General features: G+C 43.8%; 1 protein-coding gene across 12 annotated transcripts in view; it reads left to right on the top strand.

The window, feature by feature from the left end:
- Exoc1 (exocyst complex component 1) overlaps window positions 1-8,396 on the top strand; it is a 48,375-nt gene extending 39,979 nt beyond the window's left edge. For all 12 annotated transcript variants that reach the window (XM_063273076.1, XM_039091880.2, XM_039091877.2 and 9 more), the window contains 3 exons: window positions 4,737-4,936; window positions 6,024-6,218; window positions 7,778-8,396. In XM_063273076.1, coding sequence (XP_063129146.1) covers window positions 4,737-4,936; window positions 6,024-6,218; window positions 7,778-7,930 — 548 coding nt within the window. In that variant the 3' untranslated portion in view covers window positions 7,931-8,396. The remainder of the gene's footprint in view (window positions 1-4,736; window positions 4,937-6,023; window positions 6,219-7,777) is intronic.
- The last annotated feature ends 15,286 nt before the right edge of the window (window positions 8,397-23,682 follow it).

Genomic DNA, 23,682 nt, shown 5'->3' with positions numbered 1-23,682 from the left:
ATGGGCTACATGTGGGTCAGGCTCTGAATGGCCATTCCTTAAGTCGCTGCTCTAAACTTTGCTTCCATATCCACTACTATGAATATTTTCCCCCTTTTAAGAAGGAGTGGGAGCATCCGCATTTTGGTCTTGAGCTTTCTGTAATCTGTGGATTGCATCTTGGGTAATTCGAGCTTTTTGGCTAATATCCACTTATCAATGAGTGCATACCAAGTGTGTTTTTCTGTGCTTGAGTAACCTCACACAGGATGATAATTTCTAGTTCATTACATTTGCCTATGAATTTCATGAAGTTATTGTTTTTGATAGCTGAGTACTATTCCATTGTGTAGATGTACCACATTTTCTGTATCCATTCCTCTGTTGAAGGGCATCAGGGTTCTTTCCAGCTTTTGGCTATTATAAATAAGGCTGCTATGAACATGGTGGAGCATGTGTTTTTGTTGTATGTTGGAGCATCTTTTGGAATAGCTGGGTCCTCAGGTAGTGCAATGTCCAATTTTCTGAGGAACCTCCAGACTGATTTCCAGAATGGTTGTACCAGTTTGCAATCCCACCAACAGTCTTCCTCTTTCTCCACATCCTCGTCAGCATCTGCTATCACCTGACTTTTTTATCTTAGCCATTCTGACTGCTGTGAGGTGGGTTGTTTTGATTTGCAGTTCCCTGATGACTAAGGATGTTGAACATTTCTTTAGGTGCTTTTTGGCCATTCGATATTCCTCAGCTGAGAATGTTTTGTTTAGCTCTGAACCCCATTTTTTAATAGGGTTATTTGGTTCTCTGGAATCTAACTTTTTGAGTTCTTTGTATATTTTGGATATTAGCCCTCTATCAGATGTAAGATTGGTAGAGATGTTTTCCCAATCTGTTGGTTGCCGTTTTGTCCTAACAACAGTGTCCTTTGCCTTACAGAAGCTTTGCAGTTTTATGAGATCCCATTTGTCGATTCTTGATCTTAGAGCATGAGCCATTGGTGTTTTGTTCAGGAAAATTTCCCCTGTGTTCATGTGTTCAAGGCTCTTCCCCACTTTCTCTTCTAATAGTTTTAGTGTATTTGACTTTATGTGGAGGTCCTTGATCCACTTGGACTTAAGCTTTGTACAGGGTGATAAGTATGGATCGATCTGCATTCTTCTACATGTTGACCTCCAGTTGAACCAGCACCATTTGCTGAAAATGTTGTCTTTTTTCCAGTGAATGGTTTTAGCTCCTTTGTCAAAGATCAAGTGACCATAGGTGTGTGGGTTCATTTCTGGGTCTTCAATTCTATTCCACTGGTCTATCTGTCTGTCTCTGTACCAATACCATGCAGTTTTTATCACTATTGCTCTGTAATACTGCTTGAATTCAGGGATAGTGATTCCCCCTGAAGTCCTTTTATTATTGAGGATAGTTTTCGCTATCCTGGGTTTTTTGTTATTCCAAATGAATTTGCAAATTGCTCTTTCTATCTCTATAAAGAATTGAGTAGGAATTTTGATGGGGATTGCATTGAATCTGTAGATCAATTTTGGTAAAATGGCCATCTTTACTATATTAATCCTGCCAATTCATGAGCATGGGAGATCTTTCCATCTTCTGAGATCTTCCTCAGTTTCTTTCTTCAGAGACTTGAAGATCATACAGATCTTTCACTTGCTTGGTTAAAGTCACACTGAGGTATTTTATATTATTTGGGACTATTGTGATGGGTACCTACACCACTTTTTTTAAATATAGGAATTAACCTTGTAAATGTTCCCTGTGGAATTTTCTAAACAAGAGTACCTCCTGCCATCAGAACTGTTTAAAGCAAACTAATTCCATGGTACTTCAGGGTCACTGAGGAGCCACTGATGCCTTCTAAAAACCTCTATTCAAAATACTTCCAGAGTTCATGATTCTGGGTTTTTGGGGGGCTTGTGAGGTTTTTGTTTGTTTCCTCCTCTTTGTTGACATGGAAGGGTTTCCCTCTGCAGTTATTTTCAGATATCATGTTTATGTCTAAAGCTTTGAGTTATTCAGCGTGTGCTGTCCGCAGTGCTTTCTTAACCGTGGTCTCTGTGTGTTGTTATGGCAGATGACATGCGTAAGAGGAGTTGAGCATCTCTCAAGTGTGAAAAGCAAGCACCTCCTACTGACCTGGCCTGCCAGGGTCTTACTGCTGTGTAGAATTGCAGGCCTTCCTGGGGTACAGAAGCATTTAGTGAGGGTCTTCTGAAGGGGGTGGGCGGGCAGGGGTGCCACCATGCCCTGGAGGTCAGTCCCCTTCAGCCTCAGGGTTTTAATCAGTTAGGTTCCACAGGGTGCTTTAGTACTGTGGGCAGGCCTATGTGAGAGTCCACTCAGGAACATTCTGAAAGGAGATCAAGGGGATACAAAATGGAAAGGAAGAAGTCAAAGTGTCACTATTTGTGGATGATATAATAGTATACATCAGTGACCCCAGAAATTCTACCAGAGACCTCCAACAGCTGATAAACATCTTCAGCAAAATGGCTGGATACAAAATTAACTCAAAAGAAATTAGTAGCCCTCCTTTATACAAATGATACACAGGCTGAGAAAAAAATTAGGGAAACAACACCCTTTACAATAGCCACAAATAATATAAAATACCTTGGTGTGACTCTAACCAAGCAAGTGAAAGATCTGTATGATAAGAACTTCAAGTCCCTGAAGAAAGAAATTGAATAAGATCTCAGAAGATGGAAAGCTCTCCCGTGCTCATGGATAGGTAGAATTAACATAGTGAAAAGTAGAAATGGCCATCTTACCAAAACAGTCTACAGATTCAATACACTCCCCATCAAAATTTCAACACAGTTTTTTATAGGCCTTGAAAGAACAATTCTCAACTTCATATGGAAAAACAAAAAGCCCCAGATTGCCACAATAATCCGGAACAATAAAAGAACTGGGGGAATCACCATCCCTGGCCTCAAGCTGTACTACAGAGCAATAGTGATAAAACCTGCACAGTATTGGTGCAGAGACACGCTGCTTAAAACTGTCTGATTACTTACACTTAATGATTTGATTTCATAGCAAAAATCAACAGAAAGTTAAATCATGCCATATTGCACCAAACTCTGTGTGTGTGTGTGTGTGTGTGTGTGTGTGAGTGTGAGTGTGAAGGCAAGCCTAGAGAAAGGTAGATAAATCTTTTAATTGGGTGCTTGGTGTTAAAGGGTTAACTAGTTTAGCTGGAGGCGTGGCAAGATTGCTCCACAGGTCCAGAGCCTGTGCTGCCCTGCAAGTTCAGGTTCCAGAACCCACCAAAGTGGCTCACAACTGCCTGTAACTCTAACTCAGGATCTGATGCCCTCTTCTGGCTTAGGTAGGTACTACACATACCTATAGACTACCATATCATAGACGCATACATATGCCTAATAAAAATAGTTTTATTTTATCTGGTTCTAAAAATAAAATGCTAATATTACAATAACAGAAAACAAGAAAACAGGCCTTTTTACGTTAAGAGGGAAAGATTATTTGTAACAATGTTTCTATTTATATATTTGTCCATGCCCCTCTCGCTGTCTCATACATACTTTATGTGTATGGTTTTGTAATTGAAGTTGTTTAGTTTAATTTTCCATGCACTAGAACTACTTGACTCTATAATCCTTAATCTTTCCTTGTCGGTTGATATAGATATCTATCCTAGGTTAATTTTTTCCTGTTGCTTTGATAAAATAGTCTGATAAAAAAGGAACTTGAGAAAGATTTAATTTTAGCTCACAGTTCAAGGTACTGTCATGGCAGGGAAGGGAGGTCATAAGAAGCTGGATACAGCTGTTACATTACGTCTGTAGTCAGAAGAAGGTAGCAATGAATGTGTGCCTGTTAGTGTTCAGTTTCCCTTCTCTATGCTTATATAGATCCCCTGACCAGGGAATGGTACCACCTAGAGTGGGCAGTTCTGCTCACCTCAGTTAATGTAATCAACCACTCACAGCCATGCTCCAAGGCCCATTTCCCACATTTTTCTATATTCTGTCAGGCTGACAATACTAACCATCACAGTGTCTGTTAATCATTTTAATGACCTTGTGGTTTCTGTACATCACTATTTACTTACTGAATATGCCATTAGAATGGGTTAGTTTGTTTCCAGCCAGAAATACAATTGGTTTATGTATATATCGAGGCTTTGCTAAGTTATGGTGCTAGTGCAGAGAGCTTATACCAGTTTAGTGCTGTGAGCATTTGGTGAAAGTTGAATTGCTCTGTATATTCTGCAGTGCTGGCCATTCCTGCCATTCTGTCTTTTTATCCCCTTCTGGCCAACATGCCCAAGATGTTCTCACTCAGTTCACTGCACTTTGTGATTCTGTTCGTGGTGTTCTTGTAAGAGTTTCCAGGTTTTGTGTCATCCTTTTCTTCAACTCCTGTGTTTGAGTCATTCTTTAGAAGGTCATGCTATCCCAAAACCTGATTTGTAATTAGCTATATTTTTCTTGATGGTTACGATCCTGTTGATGCTTTTTACTTACGTACTTGAGCATTTTAGAACCTTCCCATGTGAATCATTTGTCCTGACATAGAGGTATAATTCACAGTTTCCCCACTGACTGGAAGTCACCTTTGCTCCACACTGAATTTCCACGTGTGCATGGTATTGTTTGGGGATGACCCACTGTTTCAGGAGGCTTGGAGGACCTTGTGATATTAAAATACGGTGTTTAGTCCTGAACTATTTAACTCACCTCAGAGAGGTTTTTCTTTCTTTTCTGCATCGGTTTCAGTGGAGAAAGTAGCAAATGAAAGCCAGAAGACCCCGAGGGATGTGGTCATGATGGAGAACTTTCACCATATTTTTGCAACGCTTTCTCGTCTGAAAATCTCATGTCTTGAAGCTGAGAAAAAAGAAGCCAAGCAGAAGTACACTGATCACCTTCAGTCTTACGTCATTTACTCTTTAGGACAGCCCCTTGAAAAACTAAATGTAAATATATTTTTATTCCATGTTTTCCTGGTTTTGAACCCTGCATCAGTTTATATCAGAATACGTTTTCTGGGTACTGACACGGGAATGAGGCTTGAAGGAGGTGCTTGAGGAAGCTGCCAGCATCCAGACATTAATAGGCGTCTGGATCTGTGGTTTCTTTTCATTTGTAAATTTGCAGTCCACACTCTCTAATCCCCATTGCCTAGAAAGCAGAAACAAGAGGATTATAACTTACATTCAGTGCCTGTGTGGGCAACTTAGGAGAACTCTGTCTCAAATAAATAATATACAATTGAACAATGATAGGAACGAAGATACTATTATTCCATTTTACAAACACAGAAACTTGAGGGTGAACCTTGACTGAGTTCTTCCCATTTTTTTCCTCATAAATGGCCAACTTTTATGTAGTTTAGGGGAAGATTTCAAAAAGATTTGTCAAGGTAAAAGAGGATGGGAAATGATTTGAGGGTAAGATGCTTGCTGAGTTTCTAATGCCCCCAGAAAAGCACGCCCCAACCCTAGTTCAGATCCCAAGGGCTTGCTGGCAATAAATATAGCCCTAGCAGGGGGTCCCAGGCTCAGTGAGAGATCTCACTTCTGTAAATAAGGCAAAGAAACAACTGAGGAAGGTATCCTAATGTCAACCTCTGGCCTCCACACCTACCAGTAGTGGGGTGGGTGGGTGAGTGTGTGTGTGTGTGTGTGTGTGTGTGTGTGTTCATTCATTCCTGACTTGAGTCATTCCCCTGTATAAATTATAAAATTATAAAATTAAGAAATGATAGTTTTGCTGGGTATAAATGTTTGTGTTTGTAATCCCAAATGCAGGAGGCTGAAAGAGATGGAGAGAAACCCTGAGTCTTTAACATGAAATAGCAAATGGAGCATGTGAGATTATAGTTCTCTATGCTCACGTTAGAGAAACAGAAGGCAATCCAAATGTCCCCAGCAGTTCTCACTTGTAGCGTGGAGATACGTGACTGTTTTAACATTTGTGGGCTTACATGCATTGAAACTTTCTCAGGAGTTCGGGTGATAATAAAGTAGCTCTTACCCATCACTCCTCTCCATTCCCTTGAAGCATTTCTTTGAAGGGGTTGAAGCTCGAGTAGCCCAGGGCATTCGGGAGGAGGAGGTGAGCTACCAGCTAGCATTCAACAAGCAAGAGCTCCGCAAGGTCATTAAGGAGTATCCCGGCAAGGAAGTGAAGAAGGGTCTGGATAACCTCTACAAGAAGGTTGACAAGCACTTGTGTGAAGAGGAGAACTTACTTCAGGTAGGCCGTTCTCAGGACCGCCTGGCTTTGAAGGCTGCTGCTTCTCTGCACAGCCCGCCCCACACACGCTCTAGTTTTAGTGCCTGAGAGAATCCCCATAGCCGCGTGGTGCACGCCTTCCCCTGCACTTGAGAGGTGAGGCACAGGATCGAGGTCATCCTAGGCTACATAGTGAGCTTACCGGATAACCCGGGCTACATAGACCCTGCCTCAAAGAAGCCAAACAAAAGTAAACTAAAGACAAATGAAATTGTGTAGAGCACAGACAGGGTGGTGAACTGTAAGCAGGGTTCGTTATGTGCGTGTAGTCATTTCCTCTTCGATGTTTGTGTTCCCCACGGTGAGGCATGGCTGCTTTGGTGGCTGAGTTTCTGACTCACTGTTTGAGTGAGCTCAGTGTTGCTTATCATGGAGCCATGGCTCTGAGCGGGGTGGGGGTAGAAATGGATCTGGAATCCTGAATCACATTCAGCTGCGCAATCTGGGCCAAGTTCTTGAGTTCTGAGCTTCAAACTGAAGCCTCCCGTGGGCACCACTGTTGTTCATTTCCTGGATAAGGGAGTGAGACTAGAGAGGTGGGCTAACATGGCAGCAGGCCTAGCTCTTGTGCAGTGGGGCCAGGTTTGACAGAGTGAGGCTGTGTTCTTTATAAACTTTGCTGGGAGCCCAGAGATGGAGAATGTGTGATTTCAGCCTCGTGGAAGCGCCCACCCACGGGGCTGCATTTGTGCTCACTTCTCAAAGGCAAGCCCTTGCTCACGAGTGGCAGGCATGATGCTCAGTGGAAGAAGCTAAGTGAGGAAAGTAGAAAGTGTGGGCGATAGTGCCAGGTCTTAAGTTGACAGCAATGAGGATGGAGGAGGTTCAGTAGAAACCCCTAGGAGAGTACATTCTGGGACGCGGCCATAATTCCACCCTCCCCAGGTCCTTGGGAGACTTAAATTGCACTGTGCTGATACAGGGTGAAGCTCAATGACTTTAAGCCCTGACATCACCATGTCTGGAATTCTGTCTTGAAATTCTTTACACGTCTGCCCCATGGCTAGGTATGTTATCACACAGTTGCAGGTGGAGGGAAACCCTGGATCATCATGGCTCCCTCCACAGTATCAAGCAATGCTCTGTGCCATTGATTCTAGATGAAAAACCTGAACCATGACTAAAATGGAACTTAAATGTTAGCATTGTACTTCCTGAACGGTGGTCCTGCTTCCACATATAATTGTGCATCTGTTGTGGATGTTAGAGTTTATGTAATAACAGCTAAAGCATAATGGGCGTTTGCTCGTGCGAGACCTGGCCTTCCTAAACCTATACTGGATCATCAGCCTCTTGGCTAACTCAGGAGGGAAGACTGTTGCATCCACACCTTGTTTACAGACAGGACCAGTGGCATAGGCAGAGGTCCCAAGTACAAGGGCTGAGGGCATTGGCATCAGAGTGACGTTCCTACTGCCATGCATACAGATCCTCAGATCTGTCTCATAACCTGTGCTCCGTGTGCGATTACGGAGTCGTCCCTCACAGGGCTCTGACCTTCACTTTCTGTTTTGCAATAGGTGGTGTGGCACTCCATGCAAGATGAATTTATACGCCAGTACAAGCACTTCGAGGGGTTGATAGCGCGCTGTTACCCTGGATCTGGAGTTACGATGGAATTCACCATTCAGGACATTCTGGATTACTGCTCCAGCATCGCACAGTCCCACTAAGCTTTGTGACAGAGAGAAAGAAGTGAGCATGCCCTTCAGCCCACCAAACACTACGTAGAAAGTAAAGCACGTGCTTCGAGCAGCCAGACTCCAGCCTCTGTTACTAATGTCAGATAACTGCAGGAAGCGGCTGCAGCTCGGGTTTCTTTGGCCTGCAGGTGGTGTACGTAAGCTTTTATCTCATCATGAGAAGCCTTCAGCACTTTGCAGTGACAGGGCAGGACATCCTTGACTGCCCCCTGCTTGTGTTGCAGTGACTGTGCTGAGGGGATGGTGGGAGCTGTCAGCACTCACATGCGCCAGTGGCTCACAAATCATGGAACTGTGAACACTGTACAGAACTGTTTGTCCCCGTGTCTCACCAGTGTGCATATGGGCAAGGGAGCTGATGGGGTAATCAGTTACCAGCCTGGATTTTAAGGATGATGTAGCTCTGTATATTAAATAAAGGACATTATTAAAAGTTGATATTTGATAATATTCTTAGGTATTATATATCTTACATATAAAAGCAAATTCTTACAGAATCTGTATACCAGAACTAATTGTGAGGCCTCTACCACAGATCACTTAGAATTTTAACAATAAGAAAGAGAATATTAAGAAAAAGATATAACAGCATCAAAAATACTTCATATTTAGGACCATACTGAAACAACCTGAATGTCCATCAGCAGAGGAATGGCTGAGTACAGCCGTGTTCACCCCATGGAGCAGTGATAGCAGAAAGGAAATGTAGAGAAGTGCTGGAAACACGGTCATGGGAAAAGGGCATCACCATGGACACATGTATGTGCCGGGATTTTTTAATATGAAACTTTAAAACACATTAAGCCATTGTAGCTTAGAGTTACAAGTGGAAAAGCAGAGGTTAATTGAAAATTTCTGGTAAAATAAGGCAGAGGCATAGACGATTAAAAAGTCATGTGGCAGTACATACCAGTCATCCCAGCACTTATGAGGCTAAGGCAGGAGGATTGCTGATTTGGGACTTTTGCTTGGTTTACTTGTCTCTGTGATCAGCTTGGCAGCAAGGGTCAAGGCTGCCCCACTGACTCATTGTCTATAGCAGTTCATTCCTTATTGAGTTCTGAGTTAGAAAGTAGAAGGAAACAGGCTAGTTCACGGAAGGCGGGAAGAGTTGCCTTAGCCATGCCTGCAGCATCGGACACAGACACAGCTTCCACTGCCTGTGATGTCAGACACCACCACTACCCACACCAAGGTTCCAGTCGGCTGGAGGCCAAGCCTGCCCTGCTGAAAATCCAGCACTCTTAGGTGTGATCTGAGCATTGTGGACAGTGAGACACAGAGGTTCTCAACCTGGGGTTTGCAACCCCTTTGGCAAACATCTATCTCTAAAAAATAATTGGCATTACGATTCATAACGGTAGCAAAATTACAGTGATGAATAGCAACAAGACAGTCTTATGGTTGAGGAACTGTATCTGGGTCACAGCATGAGGAAGGCTGAGAACTACGGGCTAGGAATTCTTAGAAAGCCACTGACCCTCAAGGAAGAGGAAATGGGCACATAGTTCTTACCCTTTTGTGCAACCAGTGCAGTTTAAGTTTGATGAAAACCTGGAGAATGAATTAAATTCATGGAGGAGCATCCCAAGTGAGTCATGTGCCCTGTACGATTCAGCTCTGCAGGAGAAGGGCTGTCTATATATACCTCTGTAAATTTCTCTGCTAAGACTGGGCGTGCCCAGTCCTCACTAACAGACTTCTGCTTTGCCTGATAGAGACTGGCCCTACAAGTATAACAGCCCGACTGGCACAAGCCATTGGCTTTCAACCTGCTACATATTAAAATCGTGGACAAATATTAAACCTGCCGACCGTGAACCAGAGCCCAACCAACAAAACAGTGTCTGAAGATGGGCTGCTTCACACGTTCCCTGGGTGGTTCTAATGGGCAGCCGGAGCCAGCATAGCAACCCACCTCTCCCTTCCTGTGTTTGCGCACTGTCTGACTCCCTGAAATGCAAGAGAATAGAGGGTCCTAGAGCAGATAGCCCACTCAGAAAAGGAAGTGGAGGCCCCTCGGGCATGCCAAGACCTTTACCCTTGCCCTCTTCCTTTTTAGGAGGTGGAGGGATGGGGATCTAGTCAGAGCTGTGGCAGCTCTGGTCGTGAGGAGAGCCTGATCACCAGAGCACAGTCTGCCAGCCTTGCCTTTTCCTTGTGTGAGACCCCAGAGGGCACTGGCTTTTCCATAACGTGCATATAGATCCCTTCCCTACTTACAGCATCCATCAATCCATTTGTCTATCTTACCTAAACTCACACTTCTCTGCTGGGTAATCTTAGCTGAGTGATTTGACTTTGTTTTTAAATGAAGAAATATTCTTAAAAGTCTCCCCTAAACTACCTTACAAAAAGTAAGTACAACCTGAAATTGTAACCTGACCTTCAAATTTTTTCCGACAAGAAGAAACATGGGATAGGACACAAAGACAAGGTACAAAGATCCCTTTTAGGTTCCGTGAAGCATGGCCAGTCCTTTTGTTCCTTGTTTTTGTTTTTTTAAACAGTTGATCCACTTTATTTCTTTGTTTTTTAAAATATTTATATATATATATATATATATATATATATATATATATATATATATATATATATGTACACTGTTGCTGTCTTTTGACACACCAGAAGAGGGCATCAGATCCCATTATAGATGGTTGTGAATCACCATGTGGTTGCTGGGAATTGCACTCAGGACCACTGGGAGAGCAGTCAGTGCTCTTAACCACTGAGTCATCTCTCTAGCCCCTGTTTCTTGTTGATACATGATTTAATACTTGTTGTTAGTGGCCTTTATAAGTTTTCCTCTTAACCCAACTAGCTCCCAGATAATTGAAACTGGACTATATTTAACAAGCTTTAAGGGCACAACAACTGAGCAGTGTTACTCTATAAAATAATCTGGCTACCTCCCAGTCAAAATCACAGTGGTACTTGCACTTTAGTACTGATCTGGCTCTACGGGCCCCAGTTATTTTCTCAAGATATTTCCTGGACTCTCTCCCCTTGGCTAATCCCCACTTCCTCCCTCTCTCTCCCTTCCCTTTGGCTGGAAGGAAGCCCATCCCTATTCTCTCCTTTGCTCAGTAACTGGCTGATCAGCTAGCTTTACTAACCAATCAGAATAATTAGGGATCAGTGTTGTTCACAACATTGACACTGGAGATTCTTAGGATAAGGATTGCAACCAGATATGGGGACACAGAAATCAGCATTTGAGTAATACAAGGATAACCTTTACCCAGGGCACAATAACACTGTGTCTGCAATGTCAAGAGGAGTTTAGGCCGGAAGTTTTATTTGGCTTCTTTAGGAGTTGGCATACCTGATATTTGCTTTCCTTTAAAGGTTTTCTAGGGGCTAGCAATTCTTAGGTTGGTTCCTGTCTAGGCCCTGACAAGCAGAAACTCAGCCAGTACTGATCACCGTGCCACTACTTTGACATCAGTGTTGACCTGTCAGTGCTGCAGCACTCAGGGAGAGCCCCTTCCACAAGGCTCTTCAAGTGCTGCAGCCAAACCGCAGTCCATCCCCACACTCCTCACTTTGAAGAGGAAGTCCACAGGCTCTGACATTTAATGTGGGGGGAAAAAAGAAAGTAACCGTGAAGTGGTACTAAAATGTTTTTAGGATACCTTCCTTGGTATTTATACATGGAGCTTATAAAAACAAATATTGATTAGCATTCTAAAGAAAAAAGAGGAGAGAGTACCAATGAGACTGGGTACTGGTGAAATCAAAATGGCACGCTTCTCCCAAGGGCATCATCCTAGAACCATGATTTCTCTGCCGCCTCTCAGGGTCTCCTGTTTTTAAATGATTCCTTAACCCTTAGCCTCACATTTGGTTCTGTACCCAATTTCTTCTGCTGTGTGGAAAGTTATATTGATTGCTCTACAAAGAGCTGAGTTGTCCCTCCTGTCATACCACAGTGGGTACTTACTGGGTCCTAGCGCTACTCTCCACAAAGACTGAACACATGACTAATTATCAGGACAAGCCAAACTCCCCTGCTCACCAGATGCCTAATCTTGAACAGCAAGACACATACAAGCCTTTCTCCGCAAGGCTACACACCGTGCCAGCGATGTATCTCAGCTGAAGGTCCAGTCAATCTCTTACAGTGGTCTTCAAATCCAGGGTCAGAATCCTAGGGGAGACACTCTGCTGTGCAGAGCAAGGTGGTGTCTCTGATGTCTCCACTTCCCTAAACACAAGACACCTCATCTCCCCTGGAGACCTTCCCAGATCCTTTCTGATAGGGATCCAGCCACAGACACCAGATACTCAAGACCTTTTAGAACAAGTCTTTTGACCAGATTGCAAGGGGCTTGCAGAATGGTTGGGAAAGACTAGTAGAATAGACCCTAGGTAGACACTCCTAGAAACAGCTCCGAACAGTTGGGGGGCCATGCCTACTGTTCCTGGGTGACCCTGAAGCTCCCTCACCAAAATCAGCTGCCATTGCACATGCAGGTCTGGTTAAGGAAAAAAACAAACCACATTTTATTCTGACAAGCCCCGAAAGAGCATCCTCAGCTAAGACTTCCCTCCACTCAAGGAATATCTATTGAGTGATTTTCCTCAAATTCCTCTCCCTTGATCTGAGATGAAGGGAACTTTCTCAAACATGCTAAATGATTATAATATTTTGTCATACTTGCTTATAAACAGCTAATTGTCTGTAGTAAACCTTAAGAGATGCTAGCTTCTTTACCAATAAGTGCTTTAGACATAGATTCCATGTTGTTCTGTCCAATAAAGAGAATCCCACCAGAGAGTGCTGAGAAGAGAGATTTATAACATGTGTGTCTGTATGGATTTTTATTTTTATTTTTGTTAGGCGATCTGTCTCTTCCTCTCACTCCTCATTTTGGGTTGCCTTGCATGCAAACCTGCTTCTTGTGATGACCTCTTTCTGACTATGAGACAGAGGGTCCAAAAATAAAGTTCCCTCATTGAGGAAAGAGAATGACAAGAGTCCCTGATGGTGCCATGAACTACTCAAGTTAAGGTTTGTGGCTGCGGCCTATTTTGTAAGGTGTGTGTTGTGTGTTGGGCAAGACGAGTTTTTGTTACTTAACCAACAACTAGGCCTTTGTGAGATGTAGACAAACACATTTCGACCAAAATATACATAGAGTCTTGCAACCTGTGATAAGAAAAAGAGGAATGGAGACAGGGGGGGAGGGAGGAAGGGAGGGAGGAAGGGAGGGAGGGAGGGAGGACCAGGTCCTCTCCTCCTATTGATGCCAGACAATGCCATCCTCTGCTACATATGCAGCTGGAGCCATGGGTCCCTCCATGTGTATTCTTTGGTTGGTGGTTTAGTCCCTGGGAGTTCTGGGGGGTCTGGTTGGTTGATATTGTTGTTCTTCCTATGGGGTTGCAAACCCCTTCAGCTCCTTCACTCCTTTTTTTAGCTCCCCCAATGGGGTCTCCGTGCTCAGTCCAATGGTTAGCTGCAAGCATCCTCATCTGTATCAGTAAGGCTCATATGAAGACCATATGAAACTCGAGAAGAAGAAAGACCAAAATGTGGATGCTTCAGTCCTTCTTAGAAGGGGGAATAAAGGACCATACAAAGAATCAACAGAACCAAAAGTTGGTTCTTTCAGAAAGTCAACAAGATAGATAAACCCTTACCCAGATTAACGAGAGGACACAGAGAGTGTGTCCAAATTAACAAAATCAGAAATGAAAAGGGAGACATAACTACAGAATCAGAGGAAATTCAAGAAATCATCAGATCCTACTACAAAAGCCTATATTCAACAAAACTTGAAAATCTGCAGGAAATGGACAATTTCCTAGACAGATACCAGGTACCGAAGTTAAATCAGGAACAGATAAACCGTTTAAACAACCCCATAACTCCTAACGAAATAGAAGCAGTCATTAAAGGTCTCCCAACCAAAAAGAGCCCAGGTCCAGACGGGTTCAGTGCAGAATTCTATCAGACTTCATACCAATACTATCCAAACTATTCCACAAAATTGAAACAGATGGAGCGCTACAGAATTCTATGAAGCCACAATTACTCTTATACCTAAACCACACAAAGACACAACAAAGAAAGAGAACTTCAGACCAATTTCCCTTATGAATATCGACGCAAAAATACTGAATAAAATTCTGGCAAACCAAATCCAAGAGCACATCAATCATCCACCATGATCAAGTAGGCTTCATCCCAGGCATGCAGGGATGGTTTAATATACGGAAAACCATCAATGTGATCCATTATATAAACAAACTGAAATATCAAAACCACATGATCATTTCATTAGATGCTGAGAAAGCATTTGACAAAATTCAACACCCCTTCATGATAAAAGTCCTGGAAAGAATAGGAATTCAAGGCCCATACCTAAACATAGTAAAAGCCATATACAGCAAACCAGTTGCTAACATTAAACTAAATGGAGAGAAACTTGAAGCAATCCCACTAAAATCAGGGACTAGACAAGGCTGCCCACTCTCTCCCTACTTATTCAATATAGTTCTTGAAGTTCTAGCCCGAGCAATCAGACAACAAAAGGAGATCAAGGGGATACAGATCGGAAAAGAAGAAGTCAAAATATCACTATTTGCAGATGATATGATAGTATATTTAAGCGATCCCAAATGTTCCACCAGAGAACCACTAAACCTGATAAACACCTTCAGCAAAGTGGCTGGGTATAAAATTAACTCAAATAAATCAGTAGCCTTCCTCTACACAAAAGAGAAACAAGCCGAGAAAGAAATTAGGGAAACGACACCCTTCATAATAGTCCTAAATAATATAAAATACCTCGGTGTGACTTTAACCAGGCAAGTAAAAGATCTGTATGATAAGAACTTCAAGCCTCTGAAGAAAGAAATTGAAGAAGATATCAGAAAGATCTCCCATGCTCATGGATTGGCAGGATTAATATAGTAAAAATGACCATTTTACCAAAAGCGATCTACAGATTCAATGCAATCCCCATCAAAATACCAATCCAATTCTTCAAAGAGTTAGACAGAACAATTTGCAAATTCATCTGGAATAACAAAAAACCCAGGATAGCTAAAACTATCCTGAACAATAAAAGGACTTCAGGCGGAATCACTATCCCTGAACTCAAGCAGTATTACAGAGCAATAGTGATAAAAAACTGCATGGTATTGGTACAGAGACAGACAGATAGACCAGTGGAATAGAATTGAAGACCCAGAAATGAACCCACACACCTATGGGCACTTGATTTTTGACAAAGGAGCCAAAACCATCCAATGGAAAAAAGGTAGCATGTTCAGCAAATGGTGCTGGTTCAACTGGAGGTCAGCATGTAGAAGAATGCAGATCGATCCATGCTTATCACCCTGTACAAAGCTTAGGTCCAAGTAGATCAAGGACCTCCACATCAAACCAAATACACTCAAGAAAAAGTGGGGAAGCATCTCGAACACATGGGCACTGGAGAAAATTTCCTGAACAAAACACCAATGGCTTATGCTCTAAGATCAAGAATCGACAAATGGGATCTCATAAAACTGCAAAGCTTCTGTAAGGCAAAGGACACTGTGGTTAGGACAAAATGGCAACCAACAGATTGGGAAAAGATCTTTACCAATCCTACAACAGATAGAGGCCTTATATCCAAAATATACAAAGAACTCAAGAAGTTAGACCGCAGGGAAACAAATAACCCTATTAAAAATGGGGTTCAGAGCTAAACAAAGAATTCACAGCTGAGGAATGCCAAATGGCTGAGAAACACCTAAAGAAATGTTCAACATCTTTAGTCATAAGGGAAATGCAAATCAAAACAACCCTGAGATTTCACCTCACACCAGTGAGAATGGCTAAGATCAAAAACTCAGGTGACAGCAAATGCTGGTGAGGATGTGGAGAAAGAGGAACACTCCTCCATTGTTGGTGGGATTGCAGACTGGTACAACCATTCTGGAAATCAGTCTGGAGGTTCCTCAGAAAATTGGACATTGAACTACCTGAGGACCCAGCTATACCTCTTTTGGGCATATACCCAAAAGATGCCCCAACATATAACAAAGACACGTGCTCCACTATGTTCATCGCAGCCTTATTTATAATAGCCAGAAGCTGGAAAGAACCTAGATGCCCTTCAACAGAGGAATGGATACAGAAAATGTGGAACATTTACACAATGGAATATTACTCAGCTATCAAAAACAGTGACTTTATGAAATTCATAGGCAAATGGATGGAACTGGAAAATATCATCCTGAGTGAGGTAACCCAATCACAGAAAAACACACATGGTATGCACTCATTGATAAATGGATATTAGCCGAAATGCTTGAATTGCCCTAGATGCGCAGAACACATGAAATTCAAGAAGGATGACCACAATGCGAATGCTTCACTCCTTCTTTAAAAGGGGAACAAGAATACCCTTGGCAGGGAATAGGGAGGCAAAGTTTAAAACAGAGACTGAAGTAACACCCATTCAGAGCCTGCCCCACATGTGGCCCATACAAATACAGCCACCCAATTAGACAAGGTGGATGAAGCAGAGAAGTGCAGGCCGACAGGAACCGGATGTAGATCTCTCCTGAGAGACACAGCCAGAATACAGCAAATACAGAGGCGAATGCCAGCAGCAAACCACTGATCTGAGAATGGGACCCCCATTGAAGGAATCAGAGAAAGAACTGGAAGAGCTTGAAGGGGCTCGAGACCCCATATGTACAACAATGCCAAGCAACCAGAGCTTCCAGGGACTAAGCCACTCCCCAAAGACTATAATGGACTGACCCTGGACTCTGACCTCATAGGTAGCAATGAATATTCTAGTAAGAGCACCAGTGGAAGGGGAAGGCCTGGGTCCTGCTAAGACTGAACCCCCAGTGAACGTGATTGTTGGGGGGAGGGCGGTAATGGGGGAAGGATGGGGAGGGGAACCCCATATAGCAGAGGAGGAGGAGGGGTTAGGGGGATGTTGGCCAGGAAACCGGGAAGGGGAATAAGAATTGAAATGTAAATAAGAAATGCTCAAGTTAATAAAGATTAAAAGAAAAGAAGGGGGAATAAAACACTCATGTGAGGAAACACAGGGACTGCCCTCTGACGGTTCCTCATCCCGTTCTTCCCCATCTACAGAGGATGTCCCCCCATACTTTGACAGGCCTCCCCACTCCCTGGGGCCTCAGGTCTCTCAAGGGTTAGGTGCTTCTTCTCTCACTGAGGCCAAATCAGGCAGCCCTCTGCTGTATATTTGTCAGGGACCTCATATCAGCTCATGTACACTGCCTGGTTGATAGCTCAATGTCTGAGAGATCTCAGGGGCCCAGGTTTATTGAGACTGCTGGTCTTCCTATGGGGTCGCCCTCTTCCTCAGCTTCTTCTGGCTTTTTCCTAATTGAACCACAGGGGTCCCTCACTTCAGACCATTGGTTGGGTGTAAATATCTGCTTTGTCTCAGCTGCTTGTCAGACCTCTAGGAGGGCAGCCATGCTAAGCTCCCATCTGTAAGCACATCATAGCATCAGTAGTAGTGTCAGGCCTTGGAGCCTCCCCTTGAGATGGATCCCAAGTGAGGCTGGTCACTGGACCTCCTTTTCCTCAGTCTTTTCTCCATTTTTTTTTTGTCCCTGCAGCTCTTTTAGGGAGGAATAATTCTGGGTCAGAGTTTTTGACTGTAGGATGGCAACCCCATCCCTCCACTTGATGCCCTGTCTTTCTACTGAAGGTAGAAATTTCCCCCTTCCCCACTGTTGTACGTTTTATCTAAGGTGAAATTCTCTCACCTCTCAGGCCTCTGGTACATTCTAGAGGGTCCCCCAACTCCTACCTCCTGAAGTTGTAGATTTCCACACATTTCTGTAATTCTTAATAAAGCTTGTTTCTGCTTTGTGTATGCCCTTGAGAGTCCATACCTCTAATGTTCACAGGCGAGAGATAGCAAACCTAGAGCCACTGTCTTAAGGTGATGTTTGACTATGACTACTCAGCTCAGCACCCTAGGCCTTTGGGTCATGCACAACTGGGCCATGAAAAGTGCTGCCACACTCAGAGCTCTGGTGTCAGGGATGATGGAAACAACTGTAGACAGCCTATGAGACACAGAAAGAGGACCATTGCTCTTCATGGGAGACTGGAACATGGCCAGTCTAACATTACTCTGTCTTTATATGCATGGAAAACACTGTACAGATGTATCAAAGGAAAAAAAGATATCCCGATCTTCAGCTCAGATCATTTTAATAAGAACACTAAGAGACTGGAGCGTCTCTACTCCAGAGGATATAGTCAGATAAATAATAGCTTTAGAGCCTGTGAGTTAAACACTGAGGATTAGAGTGGTATTCTGAAGGGTCCTCAAGCTCATAAGGGAAATGCTTCACTTTCTCATGAGTGCTCAGAACAAACCACACAGCTTAGGGGAGAGCCACTTGACTAAAGGTGATCAGCAGTGCAAAGCAGAGTTCTGTTGCCATGGATATATTCCTATGGCAACTACCATGACATTTTGGGGGAGAGGAAATCTGTCCCTTATTTAGAAGGGTGACAGATAATGCAGATGCTGAGATGCACTGGGTTATGGGATAAACTAAACCGACCTATTTATTTCAAGGAGGTCTTAACCTCAGAATGGAAGGAAATGTGTTACTTTGGGGGAGAGATTTTGTCTTTGGTTGTACAGAAGAAAAGCTCTGGATTCCTTCCAATTTGATAACAATCAGATTTGACTGGGGTTGAGGGGGCGCTGAAGATCCTGACTGCCAACATGAGAGAAATCAAGAAGAACAAAACACATAACTTCTATTGCTGATTTCCCAACATGGAAACAGCTCTGAGACAGCTAAGACAGGAAACTGTCTCCAGCCAGAACTTCAGCCTATCACATAGCTGATAAATCCTGGTGGGTACAAAACCCTCAGGACTTATCCTGCCATCCTTTCATACCTGTGCATAGATAAACATTTGTGTTACAGTTTGGCCATATAACCCAAACAAACTTACATGAAGAAAGACAGAGATACCCTCCCTGCTGGGACAGAGAGCACAGAATCATCTCTAACTGAGCTCTGCAAACTTCACATTCTATACATATATTAATGCAGAAATGCATATTGTGAAAGTTTATATGTTTACAGACAGCAATGAAGAAAAAAATGGCCCTAACAAGATTCATCCTCGGGGATGAATCAAATGCTGAGAGACATATTTATTCCAGCATCCTGCTTGATCCTACCTCAGACTGCCTCAATACTGTTTCCTCAAAAATCTGCATCCAGGACAGTTTCACAACAGCTAGGTAGACCATTCTGCATCACAGGCTGCTCCAGCCAGGATTCAGTTAGGCCCTGAACTTGTTCAACACACAGAGACTGGACAGCAAATCTAACAACTAGCTTTCTTAAGACTAACCAATATCCCAATTTTCTTAGTGCCCCTCCGCAATAAAGGTAAACAATGGTCCCAGACAGCAGGAACAACACCCCATTCCCCAGAGGCAGGGTGGATCACTTTTGGTCATTCAGTGGATGATGGGTGTTTGTTGTCATTTTAAGTTGTCCCAAGTTGTTAATGGTCTTGATCAAGGAGAGAAATAAGTAGGTTAGACTCGGGTATTTTCTGTTTTCCTTTTCCTTCCTTCATCCTTCTTTCTTTCTTATGTCAAGGGGAAAGGGGGAGAGAATGATTAGAAAGAAAAAAAGGAAACAGAGATAATAGGATAAATGGTAGATCATGGAACCTACTTTTAGACCAAAGAACACCAACAAGACATCTTTTTACAGTAGTGTGGACTTTGTATGTTGATACAGATTTAGAATTATATTTTGCTATAAAACATTTTGAATATATGTTTCAACTCTTGTGTAAGGCATTGTACCTATGTAATGTGATATTCTAGACCTTGAAAGCTGCTATTGAAAACTATTTTGGATGATTAAAAATGTAAGTAGTCTGACAAACTCATGGTTATGTTAAATATACCAACTAGTTAGTTACAGCTAGATATTTTCAAAGTTGAACAGATGGTAAATAGCTAGAAACAAATCAGACTTACAATAGATGGTCTTCGAAAATACCAGAGATCCACAGAAATCACATTTAAGGATTTTTTTTTCTTTTTCTTTTTTTCTACGGTTGAAGGCACCAAGCAGAGGCATGGGGTGGGCACTCACCCAACAAAGGAGGGGTCTTCAATACCATCCTTTTCTCAGACAACAAATGCCAGAGCCTTTTAACTGTTTTTTTCTCCTCAACACCCCCTCTCCCTTTACCAGGCCTCTTCGCACAGAACCGGCACTAGGACATAGAAGACTCACAGCGAGATGGTGCACAAGAAGCCACCCTCCCAAGGCACGGGGAAGAGGGTCCAGTGAAAACAGTGAACTTCGTGAGGACAAGAGCGCCTGACGCTTCCACAGGGAACCCGCAAACCACAATGAGAAGTGTGCAGGGGTCAGTGCTCTGGCCAGACTGCCACACCCCTGACTTCCACACACCACCCCCAGCAAGGATGGGGAGGAGAGACAAGGGGCCCGCTGGCAGAACGAGAAGATGGGTTGCCATTCACAATGAATGACCATTTGCCATGAATGTCCAACCCCCTCCTGGTGCGGCCCGGAGAGAACGCAGCAGCCCCACATCCATGTAAGGATGTTTTATTAACAAAAGGCATTTTTGACAATGAGATGGGTCTGCTCCTGGCAGCACCCCCATTCTACTTCAAAGATGATGGTGACCATTGAAGAACCTCCATATGGAGTTTGCAAGAGAGCCCCTAGGCAAGAAACTGCTGACGGTATGTTGTCCAAACTAAGTGAGACACAGGGAGTGACTGCCAAGCTTTCCTAAGACAGGGTAAGCAGTCCTTCATAATTCCTCCTTCACAGAAAAGTCTGGCCAGAGGCAGAAATCCCAATATCTCTTCCCCCGCCCCACAATGGCAGACCCTAAGTGACCTAGCTTCCTTCCACTAAACTATTTCTTAAAAGATCTGCTGCTTCCCAAAGTGTCATGGCTGAAGACCAAGCCATAGCACACAGGTGTTTGGAGGACATTTGACTTAGTTTCCTTTCTATCACAGTACGAAGACACCATGACCAAGACAACTTGAGAGAGTTACAGTTCATGACCATCCTGTCAGGGATAATTTCAGCAGGTGGGCAAGCAGGAGGCAGGCAGGAGGCAGGCAGGAGACAGACAGGAGACAGGCAGGAGACAGGCAAGAGACAGGCAGGCAGGCAGGCAGGCAGGAGGCAGGCAGGCAGGAGACAGGCAGGAGGCAGGCAGGAGACAGGCAGGCAGGCAGGCAGGCAGGCAGGAGACAGACAGGAGACAGGCAGGAGACAGGCAGGCAGGAGGCAGGCAGGCAGGCAGGAGGCAGGCAGGCAGGCAGGCAGGAGGCAGGCAGGCAGGCAGGAGGCAGGCAGGCAGGCAGGCAGGCAGGCAGGCAGGCAGGCAGGCAGGAGACAGGCAGGAGGCAGGCAGGAGGAGGCAGGAGACAGATAGGAGACAGGCAGGAGGCAGGCAAGAGACAGGCAGGCAGGCAGGCAGGCAGGCAGGCAGGCAGGCAGGCAGGCAGGCAGGAGACAGGCAGGCAGGCAGGCAGGAGACAGGCAGGCAGGAGGCAGGCAGGCAGGCAGGAGACAGGCAGGCAGGCAGGCAGGCAGGAGACAGGCAGGCAGGAGACAGGCAGGCAGGAGACAGGCAGGCAGGCAATACACAGGCAGGAGACAGGCAGGAGATAGGCAGGCAGGCAGGAGGCAGGCAGGAGGCAGGCAGGAAGCTGGCAGGCAGGCAGGTATGGAACTGAATCAGTAGCTGAGAGCTCACATCTTGATCCACAAGCTCCAAAAAGAGAGCTAACTTGGAATGGCATGGGTTTTTGAAACCTCAAAACCTGCTTCTGCTATGGGCTTAAGGCAGTTCAGAGATTCACCAGTATGACCACTAATAAGTTTTAATGAAAAAGAAGATTTTTTTTTCATATACTGGCACCAGCTCTACACCCAGGATAGGGAACTCCTGAATGAAGCGCAGCCTCCAGCCACCTCAGTTAAGGCAAAGAGCACAAGTTATGTTCTGTGTGCAAGCAGGACATCTCATGTAAAGCAAGCTTTTGTTTATGAAGCAGAAACAATAGTTTTGTTAAAGTTGTGCAAACCCAGGCAATTTTAAAAACCCTTAAAAGACCTTTACATTTGGAAGTCCTTTTTTTTTTTTTTTTTTTTTTTTTTTTGCTTTCTAGTTCTCTCAAGCACAGTTTTAAACTTTTAAACATAAAGTTAGCCTTTGACATGTTAGCCATCCCCAGTGGTACACTTTTTCCAAAGCCACACCTCCTAATCCTTCCCAGACAGTTCCACTAACTGGAGATCATGCTATTCAAGTATGTGAGCCTCTGAAGAGTTAAAAATTTCAAAAAGTTAGTCACAAACAAAGTCCAGGCATGCCTCAGAGAATTTGAGATAGGGCTCACCGGCCCGGCTATCAGCCCCCAAGGACACTGGCCATCTGGAGCCACCCCCTCCCCTTCCTTCACTCTCTAAAGATGAGTCATTCCCCTGCTGAGTAAGATAAGCCACCCTACCCACATTGCTGAGATGCTAGATTGCACATATTCTTTGCTGATGCAACTCCGCGCCAAAAGTAACCGTGCACCATTTGAATCAGCCAATTATGTGTAACCTCGAGAAATCCCCTGGCTTTCCCTATATAAACCCCTGCCTGTAGAGGCTCGTGGTTGGTTCTTCTATCTCCTGCGTGAGATACATGTCAGCCGGAGATCTCGTTAATAAAGCTGCCTCTTGTTGTTACATCAAGATCGGCTACTCGTGTTTCCTGGGGCACGCCATCCCGAGACTGGAGCGAGAGTCTCCCCAATATGGGGTTCTTTCACCTCTAGGGACCACATTCCAGACCAGATATAAACCACAGCCTTAGTTTTTAGTGAAAGTAACTTTTCCTTTTACTTCTGGCTTTCTTCCTCCCTTCAGTTAGGACCTCGCCAGCGCCTGGGTAAATCTCATAGTACTTCAGGGACTCCTGTTTGTGCTGATATTAAGTCTACAAAGCCCAGACATCAGGGTCACTTTTTGTCATGAGGACTTTTCTTTTCCTTTCTGCCTCCACAGCCATGCAATTCGCTTAAGCCTCTAGGACTTGGGTAGGAAGCAGCAGCATTTTGCATTCTCATCTTTCAAGTTTTATGTGTCAGGATCCCTGACCTCAGGCCTCGGAGGTCAGCAGTGAGCCTGACCCTGGGTTATCAATGCCACTTGGAACAAAGGTCAACTGTGGCTTTCAATCTCATTTACCCCCTTGCATTTCTTCATTGAGTTTTGTTCTTATTAATCGGTATGTGTTTAGGCTAAGATAATTTCTTACCATAATTTCTGCACAGCCAATTTCTGGTATCTATGGCTACTTCTTTTTCTAAATATCTTTAAAAAATATTTGTCTTTACATAAAAATATGCTTACTTGTATACATGCAAGATGGTATAAAATATCTTTACAGCATTCATTAGCTCCTTAAAAATTCCATTTAAAAACGGACAAAGCAAGCACACAAAACAGAGGTGTAAAAGCAAAGAATGAATCGGCACAAAGCGATTCACATCCCATCAAACATTTCCATGCTATGCAATGACAAAGTACATTTTCAGAGGAAAAGCCGGTATGGTAAGGAATATAAGCAAAAACAATCAACAAAAACAAACAAACAAACAAACAAAAACCTCAGCTCTTAACCA

Source organism: Rattus norvegicus, chromosome 14 (assembly GCF_036323735.1).
Source record: "Rattus norvegicus strain BN/NHsdMcwi chromosome 14, GRCr8, whole genome shotgun sequence".
NCBI lineage: Eukaryota > Metazoa > Chordata > Mammalia > Rodentia > Muridae > Rattus > Rattus norvegicus.
The sequence above is the reverse complement of the archived record's forward strand: the minus strand, read 5'-3'. Positions and strand labels throughout refer to the sequence as shown.